At 36.1% G+C, this 15,238-nt stretch overlaps 1 protein-coding gene across 1 annotated transcript in view; it reads right to left on the reverse strand.

Annotated features, from left to right (window-relative positions):
• Positions 1-2,096: 2,096 nt before the first annotated feature.
• Positions 2,097-15,238, reverse strand: part of LOC124622309 (gamma-butyrobetaine dioxygenase-like) — an 82,700-nt gene continuing 69,558 nt past the window's right edge. The window contains exons 8-10 of the mRNA XM_047147987.1: positions 14,485-14,622; positions 10,193-10,323; positions 2,097-6,464 (exon numbers count right to left, since the gene is read on the reverse strand). Coding sequence (XP_047003943.1) covers positions 6,380-6,464; positions 10,193-10,323; positions 14,485-14,622 — 354 coding nt within the window. The 3' untranslated portion in view covers positions 2,097-6,379. The remainder of the gene's footprint in view (positions 6,465-10,192; positions 10,324-14,484; positions 14,623-15,238) is intronic.

Raw genomic sequence — 15,238 nt, forward strand, 5'->3', positions numbered from 1 at the left:
ATTTCGCGTTAGTATTTTGCAGCTGTGACTTATTAAACTGATAGTTCGGTAATTTTCACATCTGTCAACACCTGCTTTCTTTGGGATTGGAATTATTATATTCTTCTTGAAGTCTGAGGGTATTTCGCTTGTCTCATACATCTTGCTCACCAGATGGTAGAGTTTTGTCATGACTGGCTCTCCCAACACTCTTAGTAGGCAATAAATAATGAACAACACGATTGGAAAAGTAAGGGGTTGTATCACTGTGATGTGATGCAAGAAGAGCAGAAGGGTTTTCAAAGCTGCTATGTCATAAGTAACTTAACATTAAATAATTCTACCAGAAATCATCTTATGTCATCTGTAGATGAATGGCCACCTTGATAATGGCACGCAGGATGATTTGAAACAGACTGTGGATCAATAATAATAATAATAATAATAATAACAACAATGTCATGTGTGTCTGTAAATTTGCACCTAGTTCTGCTAAGTTATTGCATGTCATAGGCAGACAAACAATCATGCAAACTAATACATACAATATCATGAATGTTACACATGCCAACCAGTGTTTCTGAAATTACGTGTCTTCCCCTGCAATGATGACATTCAGGGTTTCCATTAACTTGTTCACTACAGGGCCCATGACTTTCATGGTTGGAAAACAAAGCACAGCATCCTAATTTATTACTTAAATCACAGAAATGTGACTGACAGTGAAAGAATACCTTCAACTTATACTGTCTGCAACTTTAATACTGCTCACTTCATTATGTTTTAAGCCTATTTACCTCTATTTCACTACAACAACTGTGTTTCAGTTTCATGTATGTATTAATTTAATTTTCATGTGTTGCCAACTGTGTATAAATACTCTAGCTCGACAACGGATTTATTCTGCAAGGTGGCAAGTTTTCTTTCTCTTTTGTGTGTGCCTGTCAGTGACTCAACACGTGCTATTCAGTGAAGGGTCTCCTTTACACCTGGTAGCCAGAAAAAAAAAGAGTGTAGCTACGCTAGTAGGGCTAAAAATAATAATGTGTTCATTACTATTAACACTAATCATGTATACATATCCTGTAAACTGAGTCATTCCACATCATTTCGATAAAAGAATTGTTCAAATATCAATGGAGCTAACAACAACCTAATTAACTAACTAAATTATTTACAACTATGAATAAAGTTGTATGTTGCTCCAAAAGGTGAAATATGGTAATTTCGTGTTACTGGATTGAATTAAGAGAGTTCACTTGTTAGTAGCCATTGCTATCTGTAGTTAATAACATGTTATGCATCAGTCATCATCTCATCTGAAACAAACATGGCATGACTGTTACTCTATGGGTTTTCAAAAGCAAAATTTGTAAAGTGAGTGTGTTGTATTTTGATAACTTGGGCACACCCATCAGGTGAATTACTCCTTGTTCTCACAGAGTTTCATCACTACTCCAGACTTTATTTTCTGAATAAGGTATCGGCTGGGCAAGTCAAGAATTACTTGCTGCAACTTTGTTGTATTTCAATAGTGTTCTTTTACACTTGAAGACAGGATATTTGACAAATACATATGCTGAAATCTGTGAATATAAGCTTGTTTTTAATAAGGCTCTGTTTATGCAAAAAGTTCTGAAGATGTAACAATGTATTTGCATGCTGTCTGTATATTTGATTCACAACATAAACTGGTTATGCTCTTTGGCTTTCAAGACACTGTATTTCTATAGCTGTAAGGTATATGGATTGTTTTTTCTTCCATCTTTGCGTACTATCCACAGCGTTTTTTTTGCTGGAACGAATCATAAGCATCTGTGTTATGATGATGTTCATAATGTGCAACTTCAGTGACATGTTAGAACAAGTGATGCATAAAATCCTTCATTCCATTGAAAATAGGATAGGAGAGATAAATGGCCACATCAACAAAAAGAAGTTCTAATGCAATTCACCAGGAGTTGAGACTGTAAGTCTTCAAAACACATCTTGGAAGTCAATAAAAGTGACTGACACAAATAGTTCTATTAATTTACATAATATATCATGATGTGTTTGTGCTTTAGGAAAAAAATACTGTTACTAAAGAATATGTTTTTGAAAATAAAGATCTGATGTCTGCTACAAAATTTTTAATACAACAGGACTAAATACAATCTATTGAGTGACTAACAGTTATGAATATTGTAAGAAAACCATGACAGATGTTTTAATTCTTGCTCAGTATAAAATAATGTTTTAACAACAACATATACGTGTACCACAGCCAATTTCAAAATTGAGTATAAAAAGCCCAACCACTACTTTAAGTAACAATACATAAAATACAATACATAAAATTTACAGAACATGTAACACATAGACTTGAAACATCTTTAACACTCGTATAATTAAATGAACATGAACATTAGATTTTGTATAATGTTGACTCCATTTTAAATGTCATAAAATTATCATTACGCTTTCATTAATAATAATCAGAGCTTGTGACTCTTCAGTTTTTAAATGTTAATGGAATGTGCTGTTAACTGCCTTGGTGAAGCGTAGACAAGTAATAATATTTTAACTGCTAAACAAATTTGCATGTACTCTACTCATATGAACTAAGGTTATTTGTCTACTACATATCAAATTCTTAAATATACTGCTACGTGTGACAAGGAGGAAATTATGAAAGCTGTAGTGCTAGCAGTAGCAGTAGCAGTACTAGTTTCCCCTCCAAAATGAAAGTGGCCCAGTAATGTAAAATAAAAACATTAAAAGATATGTTATAGCACAGCATACGAATTAATGATACCTTCATAGCTACTATTCAGATATTAATTTCCAAGTAATTTTAAACAACTGAATCTCTCAGTCATTACTTTGGATACTATTGCAGTACAGTACCTTCAAATTCAAGAGCCTCTACAAAATACCTTACATCTGGAAGGCCTCAAACCTTGCAACTAAATGGAAAATATTTCTGTAAGTTGACATTAAATGCTGTTTAATATCTTAGTTTTTGCAATTACACATTGCAGGTACAACCTGATGGCTTGATATTGGTAGTAAGTACCAAGTTGTTAACTATTTACACATGTACCTCACAACTGAGGAGCATTTTATTCCAAACCAGATAAATGCGAAAAAGTAAATTTTTCAGGAAACATATTTTTGAAATACCATAACAAAATACTAATTTTACGTTTACATAGCTTTTATAGGCACTTCTGATTGTGTGTCTGACCTTTCAAAAATTTTCAAATTTTATTTGAGAATAGAGGGACGAAGTTTCAAAGTTTTCTCGAAAGTCGATAAATGCAGAAATGGACATTAAAAGTTTTGTTAATGTACTCATTTAAATTGATTTTCTTCTATTACTTTTTTATCTTTAACATTAATTACAAAGAAAGGTATTCATTTTCCATTGAAACAGTATAATGTGCTACAATATAACACTTTAGCATCATACAGTTCCATAAAGTTTTGACATGCAGAAATGCAAAATAGTGGCAAACCTATTCAAATACAACAAAAAATACAGACTATGATGATACTAAAATGGAAATCTATTGATCCTTTTCAACAATGTCCTTATAAAACTCATCTGCCCCTCCTGGTATGTTAAAATGCCTTGTAAGTTTTAAGACATACTTTTTCTTTTGCTTGATGAACATGTTCTTCTTTTCCAAGGCGGCTGCTTTCCTCACTTCGTGGCAGTAGTCCAGATTTCCGTACCTCAACTACTACAAGAGATCTTTTATAAGTGTCTGATATTGACAATACCTTCTTCTTAGACTCTTCATAAGCCATCATTAACTAAGAAGTTATTTTGAAAGGCTTATTAGATCATGTGGCTTTTAGTGCACTGAACTTGAGATCCTTTGCTTCCCCATCTTTATTTAATATCTCGATGATGCCATGTTGTTCCAGCACCTTATAGTATTCAGTCAGTGAAAGATTATCTTCCTTTTTTGTGGTAGTCTTTGTCCACTCTACCAAACACACTGTCAGGGTTATAAGCTGTGACTATGAATAATGAAATGATGTACCAGCTAATTAAATTTTCTGCTTTCTTTCAGGATGGCCATTAGTGGCCACATCATTACCGTACTGTTTATTTTGACTGGTGCAGTAGCCAGAAATTAAACAAATTTCATATCAACCATTCTTTAGCTGGGACACCTTAGGATTTCTAAGAAAATACAATAGAGCAGAGGCTATTTGGTAGCATCCTTTCGGTCCTTCTGTTTCAAGCCAAGTATAAAAAGCAATCCTTTGCCTGTTCTTAGTAATTAATCATAATGCACAAACTGAATAACAAAACCCGTCTTGAATAATAACTTCACAATCGGATAGCTTTGGTATTGGCTTATTCTTCTGTATATCAAAATAGGCTTTAACCACATTTGGATTCCCCCCCCCCCCCCCCCTTCATTATTGCATATCAAAACAGACTTTAACCACGTTTGGATTTTTCTCCTCCACTACTGCATAGAACTTTTTTTGCACAAAGTCTGTGCATCCAGTCATTTGTTATCAATTGATTCTTTTTTCCTTCTTCAAATCTTGTTGCTTTTTAGAGTGTTTTTGGATATCTCTGACATTGCCTGAAATGTTGTCACACATCCAGACTCAGTCTGGCCATTTTTTCCTTGTGCCATATTTTTTCGAAAGAGTATTCTTCCTTTTTGCTTCTTTCTTGATGTTCCTGCTCCCTGGCAACACTGGCTTGGACTGAGCAATAATCAGGAGTATATCATTAATTTATTTCTGTTGATAGTTCTGGCAGCAAGTGCTTGCCAATAGTCCCCCCCCCCCCCCCCCGGAAAACTCTCCCCCACATTGTTATTCTCTCTTCAGGTCCCTCAGAAGCGAAGCACAGAGTGCGTTTATTGACTTTTGCTTTAATCAGCTGAGAGCAAATATTGAGTTTTGTAAAAATTCCTAGTTGTCAATGTCCTACAACAGCAGTGGATATCATCTTTTGACAAGATTGTTTCAACAGATTATGCAAGCAACAAGCAACAACTGAGCTTTACGAGCTTTCAAAAAAATGCTCCTCAATTATGAAGTTTACAATATGAGCGGAAAATATAAACAATTACTTGACAGACATCTATACATACTTTTAAAAGGAGTGTTTGGCACACTACATAGTCACTTTTCTTCTGAATTTACTAGTTACTTATCTACTGTTGGAACAATGAGAAAACATCTGTATTGGATACACGTTTTATTACACTGTCTGGGACAGTCGAGCTGAAGGGCTGAAATATTGCGACCTCGCATATATAAGTAAGAAAAGCAGACAATAAAACCATAGAAGGGGATGGGCAGGACAACAAATTGGGAACTATTTCTCAGGAATGTTGTGTGCTCAAAGTTACATACCTTGTGTCTACTCTGATGCACGGCACATGATGCTCACTCTTTCAGAAGCATGGCAAAAGCACTGTATAATTTCTCCGATTACATTATTTGTCATTTGTCCTGCAGAATACAATATACACCTGTCAAGTGTGCCATAACTGCTGAAGCATTATTCAATCCACAGACAACAGTGTTTTGTGTTTCGATATTGCACTGATGTGTTTAGAATCTTACCTAAAAATCTAGACAGTGTGCACTTCATATCACAAATAGCTTAACTGTAATTAATGATGAAACCTGACTTGTTACTTCCAACAGGAAACTTAACTGCTTGTACTACTCAACAAGAAAGTACATTTTTTCCTGCCTATAATAGATGAAAGAATAGCAAGTCCAGCACAGAAACAAATAAAATGTGAACTCTAGATGTTTTCCCTTTGCAACTTAAGAATTAGGACTAAGAATCCTGTCATTCAGAAAGCCTGAGATTTATATTCAAATACGTTCATGATAGTTGGTCATTGTGCAGTACCTGTGAAATGGCCTAATCTGTTTTGTTTTTGTTAGCAGTTTCTGTATTTAATTCTATAGTGCAACATTTCTATAAACCAAAGTGCCCTGTCTAGAGCTTTCTCATCCAAGCAATACTTTAAGCTTTGAATTACAATAAACAGTGTCATGACAATATAAATTTCTGTCAGTTTATGTACTCTAGGGCTGTTATATATGAATATTATTCAATGTGGAAGTTTGACATTTGCTAAACATGAAATACAAGTATATGATTAACGTCAAAAGATATGTGCTATTACGTTGACATATTATGTTGATAAACATTTAAGCAATTACAAGAAACATGCATAATTTCAAATTTAAACCAATCCTTTTTGGAGTGTGCCATTTTATCACAATTTTCAAGGTGTGCAGAAAATCAGTTGCAGGACATGATATACATCTTCAAAGATACATTCAGGAAATACATTAAAATGTTACAGGTGCCATGCACACTGTGTAAATGTTTTATTACCTATTGATAGTTCTGGTATTACTGCACCTGTTGCCCCTTACTAAGTAAGGCATCATACAGGGATGTTACTTCATCAATATCGACATAACATCCTACCAAGTGCCTGAAAACACACACAGCAATTTCATTGAGTTAAAAATGTAAAACTAACACTGAAAATTTATAGTAACTAAATCATAAGTTTACTCATTTGTTAATAGCTAAAATATCACAGGGTAGAGTAATAAAAGTTATGTTTACATAAACATATACTTCTCTCTCTCTCTCTCTCTCTCCCTCCCTCTCTCCCCCCCCCCCCCTTCCACACACACACACACACACACACACACACACACACACACACACACACTAAAAAAACTCTGTGCTCCACTTAACAACAGGTTTGAACACTGCAGAGTCAGCCTGCAAACTGGAGAGTGGACAGCCCTCATGATTGGGCGATAATGTTTCTCAGAACAAATGCTAAAACTTATCAAAAGTATATGAACACCTATTAATGGATGTTAATATAGGGTGTGCCCACACTTTGCCTTTATGACTGCTTGACCTCTGCTGGGGACATTTTCAATAGTGTCAATGTCAGTGGAGAAGTGCCAGCCCATTCTTCCTCGAGATCCAAAACCAGAAAAGGTAGTGATTTTGAACACATGGATCTCAAGTGAAGGCAGTCAGTTGTCTAACTCATCCCAGAGTTCCACTATGTTCAGATCAGTGCTCTGATCAGGTCAATTCATTTCAGGAATGTTACTGTTCACAAACCATTGTCTTACAGACGCTACTTCAGGACAGGGTAAATTGTTATGCTGATACAAACTATCATCATCTCTGAACTGTTCCTCTAGTTTATGAGTACACAATGGCATAAAATGTGCTCGTATCCTTCTGTTTTTAGCATTCTCTTAAGCACAGCACAGATTTCCAAGGACATAATGTGATTAATCACTCAAAATCACTTGTTTCCAGTCATATACTGCCTAGCAGCATCAGTCTTTACACCAGCACAGACATTGTGCTAACTGGATTCCTGATGGCACTTATCATGAATGATTACTTCTGCTGATTTTGTGTGATTTTTTACAACCACTCAGGTTGACAGTATCTGTATGTCACTACATTAGGTCCACCTAGTGTGTGGCTGTGATTGTTCTTTCACGTTTACACTTCACAATCACATCACCAACAGTTGATTCAGGCAGCTCTAGAAAGGTTGAAATCTACCTAATGGATTTGCTAGTCTAATGACATACAATGATTAGTCCACATTCCAAGATGCTCCACTCTTCTGATTGAATCATTCCACTATTATATTTTCTCTTCTGACAACACAATACTCCTCGCCTTCTTTTATGCAGGTGGGTAAGCCTCTCATACCATCTAGTAGTCAGTTATCCATTACACAGAGGTGTCTGGAACCTTTTGATCAGGTAGGCGAGAGTTTCTCATGTTAATTACATTAAATACTAATTTCTGTATTGATGATAGTGTTAATGCATTTAGTAAAAAATATACACTTCTTGGATGCTGCACACTGAGTCACCACAGATTTAAAACATGCTGTGAAAAGTTCTGCATAACCTCAGGAAACACCTTTTAGTTGCTTCTTGTGACATAGTGGATCAGAGTGGGGACTGGCCTGCTCACTCTTCAGTTTACAGAGAGACTGGAAACAGTACACCTTCCTCTGACCTGTGAACTGACTGACAAAGTGAGATACAGCTCGTGGGCCCTTAAATTTAAGTACAATCTGAACGAGGGAGAAAGTATTACCAGAAAAGATAAGTGGCAAACAATGTTGATTTCAAATCCTGAACTTTTAGACTTTTCATTTCAACCTTGCACTCTGAATCACCTAGCAACCCACAATGGAATACTAAATGATATGAAAAGAGGTACAAAAAATCTAATTGGCTACTGAACTTCTATACTTTAGGCACTGAGCTACCAAATCTCAAACATAGAACAGCTGTTTGCTTCTGAACAGTGACAGTAAGACACTAACACAGAACATTAAACCAAAATTTAATAGAGCCTGTTTGCACCATATTTATAAATTATCTGACTGTTATGATATTTACCCAAAAAAGTATGAAGAGAAAGAAATGTCCCTCCCTTAGCCTGATGGGAGGAAAAGCTTAGTGTTATTTACCTCAGATTATGGTATTGATGGGATTGTATTATTATCTAGTTTTACAATTAGGCTTTAAGGAATCCAGCTGCCTACACCTGCAATGACGTCATTACTCACTTTCCTTATGAATTTGTGTAACAGAACTATAACTAATGCATCTCAATGCATGTTTATGATGCACTCTAAATTTTTCCTGTTTTTCTAAATATCTTAAAGCTAAATGTAGATTTTTTTTCTATAAACACCCCCCCTCCCCCCCCTCCCCTCCGCCCCCCAAGAAAGCTAGAAATGCTGTTCAGTATTTAGCTTCTGGAAGCGAAGTTATTAGGACTGCCAACACAGACATAAAAGTATAAGATACTATCCTAGCCTTTGAAACTATTAGTACCTTCTACAGGAAGAAAAAAAGGGATAGGTCACTGTAGTTTAAAAAGGAAAAGCAGGTCACTCAGATCCCAGGGCCAGAGATGACCCACCTGTTAGAGACAAGTATCTCTCTTGCACACCTCTATGCAGCTACACTGTGCTGGCTGAACACACAATGCCGGGATTGCAGTTCAGCAATTGGACTGGGGTGAGGTGTTGTGTTGGGTGGGATGGGGTAGGGTGGCTACAGGAAGAAGGTGGCAACAACTGGGAGGACTGGTATATGGAGGTTCGTAGGGAGACAGTCAGTGTGTGAGATAGGAGTGTTGGAGGGGGTGGTGGCAAGTGTGTAGGACACGAATGAGACACATGGGCACTGGATCTGGTGAGTCATGCAGCAACAGTGATGGTGATGTGAAGGTGCCTGGAACTTTCTTTACCATACTTACATTAATATTATGAAAATCATCATATGACGGAGATGCTGACTCGCAGGCAGGAGCAGCAGCAGCAGTAGTAGTAGTAGTAGTAGTAGTAGTAGTAGTGCATGATGGGAGAGGCAACTGGTTGGGGGTGAGGAGGAGGCTGCGGTGGGGAGGGGGAGGATTAGCAGGAAATGGATGGGGGATGGTGAAGTGCTGCTGGGGAGCATGCAAAGACAAGGTGGAGAGAGGGTACGGCAGCTAAGTGCAGTCAGGAGGTTAGATGGTGGGCGGGGGAGAGATGGGGAAGAGATATGTAGGGCTGGAATGGGAACAGGGAGGGCTAGATGGCTGAGACCAGGAGGGTTATGGGAACATAGGATACATTGCAGTGAGAATTCCTGCCTGCATAATTCAGAAAAGCTGGTGTTGGTGGAAAGGACCATATGGCACAAGCTGAGAAGCAGTCATTGAAATGAATAATGTCGTGTTAGACGGCGTGCTCAGCAACAGGGTGGTCCAGTTGTTGTTGGCCACAGTTTGTTGGTGGCCTTTATAATATTGTGTATCCTTTCATAAAATTGTTACATTCCATCCTGGATTTTACATTGTTACATTCTATTAGTTACCTCTAATGAAAGATTTTCTCCTCTCATGCTGTAGATCGTGTTTGACTTTCCAACCTAATATCTGAATACACCTACTTCCCCATTCTTTGCTCAGTGAAGGCACGGTCGAAAAAGTAGACTGCTTCCACATGGTAATTAAGATATTTTCCTAGCTTTAGTTGGACATTTTTTCCGAAGACATGTAGAACAGTATATGTAATTTAAATCACTTACTTCCATTTCTCATAGAAACATATTTTATTATTTGCTCTATCAGCCTTACTAATGTGATAAAAGTGAAAATTACCTTGAAACTTTTGTCGGATCAAAACTCGTTCGCCCGTGCAAAACTCTACGATTGTTAAAGGCAACAACATCTCCGGGCAGTAAATGAAATCGCAGTTCTGATGATTCTTGACGCATTCGATCGGAGAACAGCTGTTGAAATTGTGGGGGGGAAAAAAAATCAATAAATACACCAAAACTGAGTAGCTTTACCAAAGTTGATGGAAAACAGAAAAATTATCACTAAAAACTAACAGTGTAATCATAAGCGGAAAAATTACAACACCAGTCATAAAATAATAAAAATGAAACTTCCACCAATATTTTCATGAGTTTATATGATGGAACACAGAAAATAACTGAAATAGACTGAACAAGCTAACTCCATATAACATCCAAAACTTTTCTATATTCTTATAGACTCAAAACTGAACCCAAAATAAAGGAATAATACCCTCACAATGAATTAACATATTTGTAGAGTACCACGCTGTTAGCAGAAAAAGCTGTTAATGCCACTCACATTGTTATCACTTTCAATAAAAAGCAGGACACAAAATCAGTCGTCCCAAGTGGAACAGTTGCAATAACAGTTATAAAGCAATGGAAATGAAAGTTCCTCAAAGTATATAATGAGTTTCTGTTATTATGATGATGGAGGACAAACTGTTTTCTACAGTTCTGAAGGAAAAAGAAATATATGAAACACAACTTCTAATCATTTTTTTGTCTATGATATGGGAAGCTCAGGCAGCATGGAAACAATTTGTGAGTAAAGGAAGCAATTCACCAAATAGTGGAAGTGTTGAATCAATAGGCACACAAGAAACAATGAAACTTTGCAAAAAAACTCCTGAGGTTGTACAGACATGTGTATACTCTGGCTTGAAAAAAGGTTCATTCAAAAGCTAGTGAAGTTTCATTCTTTTATTGCACATGACGATTATTTGGCGAGTTCTTTCCTTTACTCACAAATTATTAACTTTTATGTTTGCTCTGGAACACATTGACAACACTTCCCATTACAACATTTTGAGTTGAAAGAGCTGCATGTCTTTGAGCAAATTGAAAGCAATCATTAATTTCAAGAATACTACAGTGTTGTAAAAACCAGAATTGCTTTATCATGAAGGGCAAAAACATTTTTCAACCACTATGGAAGACATGTTTGAAAGATAAGGATCTCCAGTTTAAGCAAGTAATGAATCACAAGATTTTGATGTCCATTATATAAAACATTTTTTTTTTTTGTATAAGCTGCTGTTATGGCTGCTGAAAAAAAATTTTGTCACTTGCCATTCAGCAACTCAAATTTACTGACACGTTTCCTCTTCAAAATACATGCAGAAAGGTTACAAAAAGTCATGCAGAACACAGCTTTTATTTAATTACCATTTAACAAAATTAACAACAGTTTAAAAGAATGTAAATTAAAACAGAAGCTTCATACACAAGGTATAGCATCATATAAAAGTAATGCCATCAGAGTACAACTGAGTGAGACAATGTGATGTTACATTGAAAGAAACGAACACTGTCACCAGGTGGCATGAATAGTACCACAAGGTAGCACTGAACATGTTCAACAGTCAAATACAGATGCAAAATTATTTTAAGACAAAGCATATCAAATAGGATGTTATACAACAAAGACCTTAAAACACATTGTTACAATATATCAAAAGCAGGAAAATTATAATGAAAATGAAACCCAAAACTAAATTAAAGCATAAGGGTGGGGGAGAAACCAGGAAAGCTAGATGGCACAGTAAAAATGTGTCGTATTACATAACACATACATTATGTTTTACAAAATACAGAATCTTCTTAAGCTGCATTGCTAAAACAAAGTTCAAATGGCTAAAATTAAGAATGGAAAGATGTGGGGAAAAGAGGTGTCAATTGACGAAGTTTTTTTTTTTTTGTTAGACATATTCACGAACAGTGAATAACATGACATAATTAATTAAAATAAATATAATTTTAGTAATAGATAACATTGATAAAAAGCATAAAGAAATGTGTGCAGCTACATTGCAGAGGTTAAAGAGTAAAATCAGTTTACATGACTAATTATATGATGCTAAAATTTGGATGAAGGTAAATTATTGTCAAAACTCTGATTGAAATATACCATTGCAAAATGAGTGAACATTAACAAAATGACAAACAACAGAATGTAGTCCATATTGGATTTACATAGGCTGCGTATGTAATTTGTGACCGCCAATAAAGAGTGAAGATAAAAAAAGTGGGGAGGGGGAGAGGGGGGAAATAAATAAGAGTAGGAGGGTTGGGGTTAGTTAAAAAAAAAGAAGAAGAAGAAAAAGAAGAAAAAAGAAGAAGAAGAAAAAGAAGAAAAGAAAAAGAAACAGAAAAAGCTCAAGAGGAATGTTGGTTGGTTGATTTGGCGGAGGGGACAAACTGTGATGTCATCAGTCCCATCAGGTTAGGGAAGGATGGGAAAGGACATCGGCCACGTCCAAGAGGAAGGGACAACATGGATGGGAGATAAAGAGAATGGTGGCATAAGACAACAATTTACTATCATGCAAAAGCAGAAATTGGTCAACAAACTGTAACAAAAAGTAAAGTTACATTGAACATCATATTAAAAGTGGGGGAGGGGGGGAGTAACAAAAGTACAAGACTCCATGTAAAAAGGATGAAACTATGCAGGAAAAATAAAAAGAAGGATATACAGTAGAACCTGGAAATAATCTACATGTGCAACAGGCCATCAATTACAATCAACAATCAACTGTGAGCTGACCCTGTTTATTCGTTAACTGTTTGAAGAGAACTATTAGAATGATGAATATAAATTTCGGACTCCTCAGGAATGTCCAAATCCCATCCTTTGGAAGCAATGTGCAAGACTTCCAAGCGGCCATTAATTGAGGACAGAATGCGTCCTTCATTTTTTGAATGTGGACAAAGGGTGCTGTTGTTTTTATAAGTTGTTGTTGTGGTCTTCAGTCCAGAGACTGGTTTGATGCAGCTCTCCATGCTACTCTATCCTGTGCAAGCTTCTTCATCTCCAACTACTACACCCTACAGCCTTCTGAATCTGCTTATGTATTTATCTCTTGGTCTCCCTCTAACATTTTTACCCTCCACGTTGTCCTCCAATACTAACTTGGTGATCCCTTGATGCCTTAGAACATGTTCTAACAATGGATCCCTTCTTCTAGTCAAGTTGTGCCATAGATTCCTCTTCTCCTCAATTCTTTTCAGTAACCTATGCATTAGTTACGTGATCTACCCATCTAATCTTCAGCATTCTTCTGTTGCACCACATTTCGAAAGCTTCTATTCTCTTCTTGTCTAAACTATTTATCCTCCATGTTTCACATTCATACATAGCTACACTCCATACATATACTTTTTTTACAAGTATGTCACACAAACCACAATCAATTTTGTACATTCCAGAGTTTTTAAGTTTGTGTGTCCTGCTACCAAGGCAAAAGCATAAAAGTAACCGAAGATTTTTTTTTTATTTTATTTTATTTTATTTTTTTTTTTTTGTGCACTATTTTTTACATTGGCTTAATTGAAGCTCTAGCCTATTTTTTCACAAACTGAGCAAAGTAAGATAAGGAACTAAATTTGGTTTTCTCAATAGACGGTACTGTATGTGGTTTTCGCCTGTTAAAAATTTTATTTCTCATTGCACGAATAAAGTTTTCAGTATATCCACTGGCCACACCAACTTCAACAGTAATGTCAATTTCTTTTATAATAGCATTGTCGTTGTGAATATATGTAATAAATAAAGGTTGCCAATCGGCATCTCTGATCCCCTCCTCTTCTCATTCTTCATTTTAGCCATGTGAACTTTATTTTAGCAGTAGAACTTAATGTAGACATATTTCCTTTTTATATGATATGACAAGTATACTGTACCACCTAGCATTCACTTGTTTTCTCCCCCACTCCCCTTCTTTACCTTAGATTTCATTTCTTTTATTGTATTTCTCTTGTTTTTGATATTCTGTAAAAATGTATTTTATCGTCTTCACTGTATAACATACTATTTGATAAGCTTTGTTTTTAAGTAAATTTGCATATGTATTTGGCTTGTCAAACACTTTTACTGCACCTTGTGCTACTATTCATGCCACCACTCAGTTATAATTTGGTATTGGTGCTTGTTCCTGGCACAAAAAAGGAAGCAGTGCCAATAATGAGATAACAAGAATCAATGCATTTTCTCAACACTAGTTCAATGTTATTTTAAGGGGAAAAATACATTTGATAAATACATAAATGCTGATGATCTTCACTGACATGAAGTGTATTTTAACTTACCTTATAGGCATGGTAAAAGGGAACAACTATGTGAGATGGTGTTTGGAGAGGTCCCATGGTTCGATTATTGTAATGTATCTCTGTAATATCGCCATCTTGATTCAAGCAAATTATTGGCCACAACTGCGAGTAACGTTTCTGAAAGAAAGATTTACAGTCTAAGCCAAATTCTAAGAAAGAATTTTATTTATCTGCCTTACAGTGGATGGAAAAATGTGAGTCTAAGTTGTCTGGTTACAATGTGAATGGCTGCAAAGCTTTACTCTGAGTAACAGTGCAATTGGTAAACACATAACATGAGAAATTATTAATGAGGAAAGAGTTGCAGCAACCAGTCACAGTTCAACATTCAAATTTATTTTATTACAGTTTATTAGTGTTGGATGACTATTTGCACATTTATATCTACAATTCACAAGGCAAATAGAAGCCCAAATGTTGTGTAACATGGGATTCTACAGGATAACCATGTTGCGCTTTTATTGTCTTAGGCCGATGAAAGATGTTCATGCATACTGAAAATGTAGTCTCAGGTTGTTGTTAAATGTGTGACATCCCACAGTGCGCTCTCATTTTGAATGTACAGGTGAAGTGTAAGCCACATCTGCTCCAGACATTGCCAAGATGCAACAGTGAGTAAACCCCTCCACCTACTGTGGTGGAGCATTTTCTCTTTAGCTGCAGCAGCTTGATGGTGCCTTGGGGGCCAAGGAGCAAAAGGGTGTGTGTGCAAGAATGTAAATGATTTTAAAAC

Source organism: Schistocerca americana, chromosome 7, assembly GCF_021461395.2.
Source record: "Schistocerca americana isolate TAMUIC-IGC-003095 chromosome 7, iqSchAmer2.1, whole genome shotgun sequence".
NCBI lineage: Eukaryota > Metazoa > Arthropoda > Insecta > Orthoptera > Acrididae > Schistocerca > Schistocerca americana.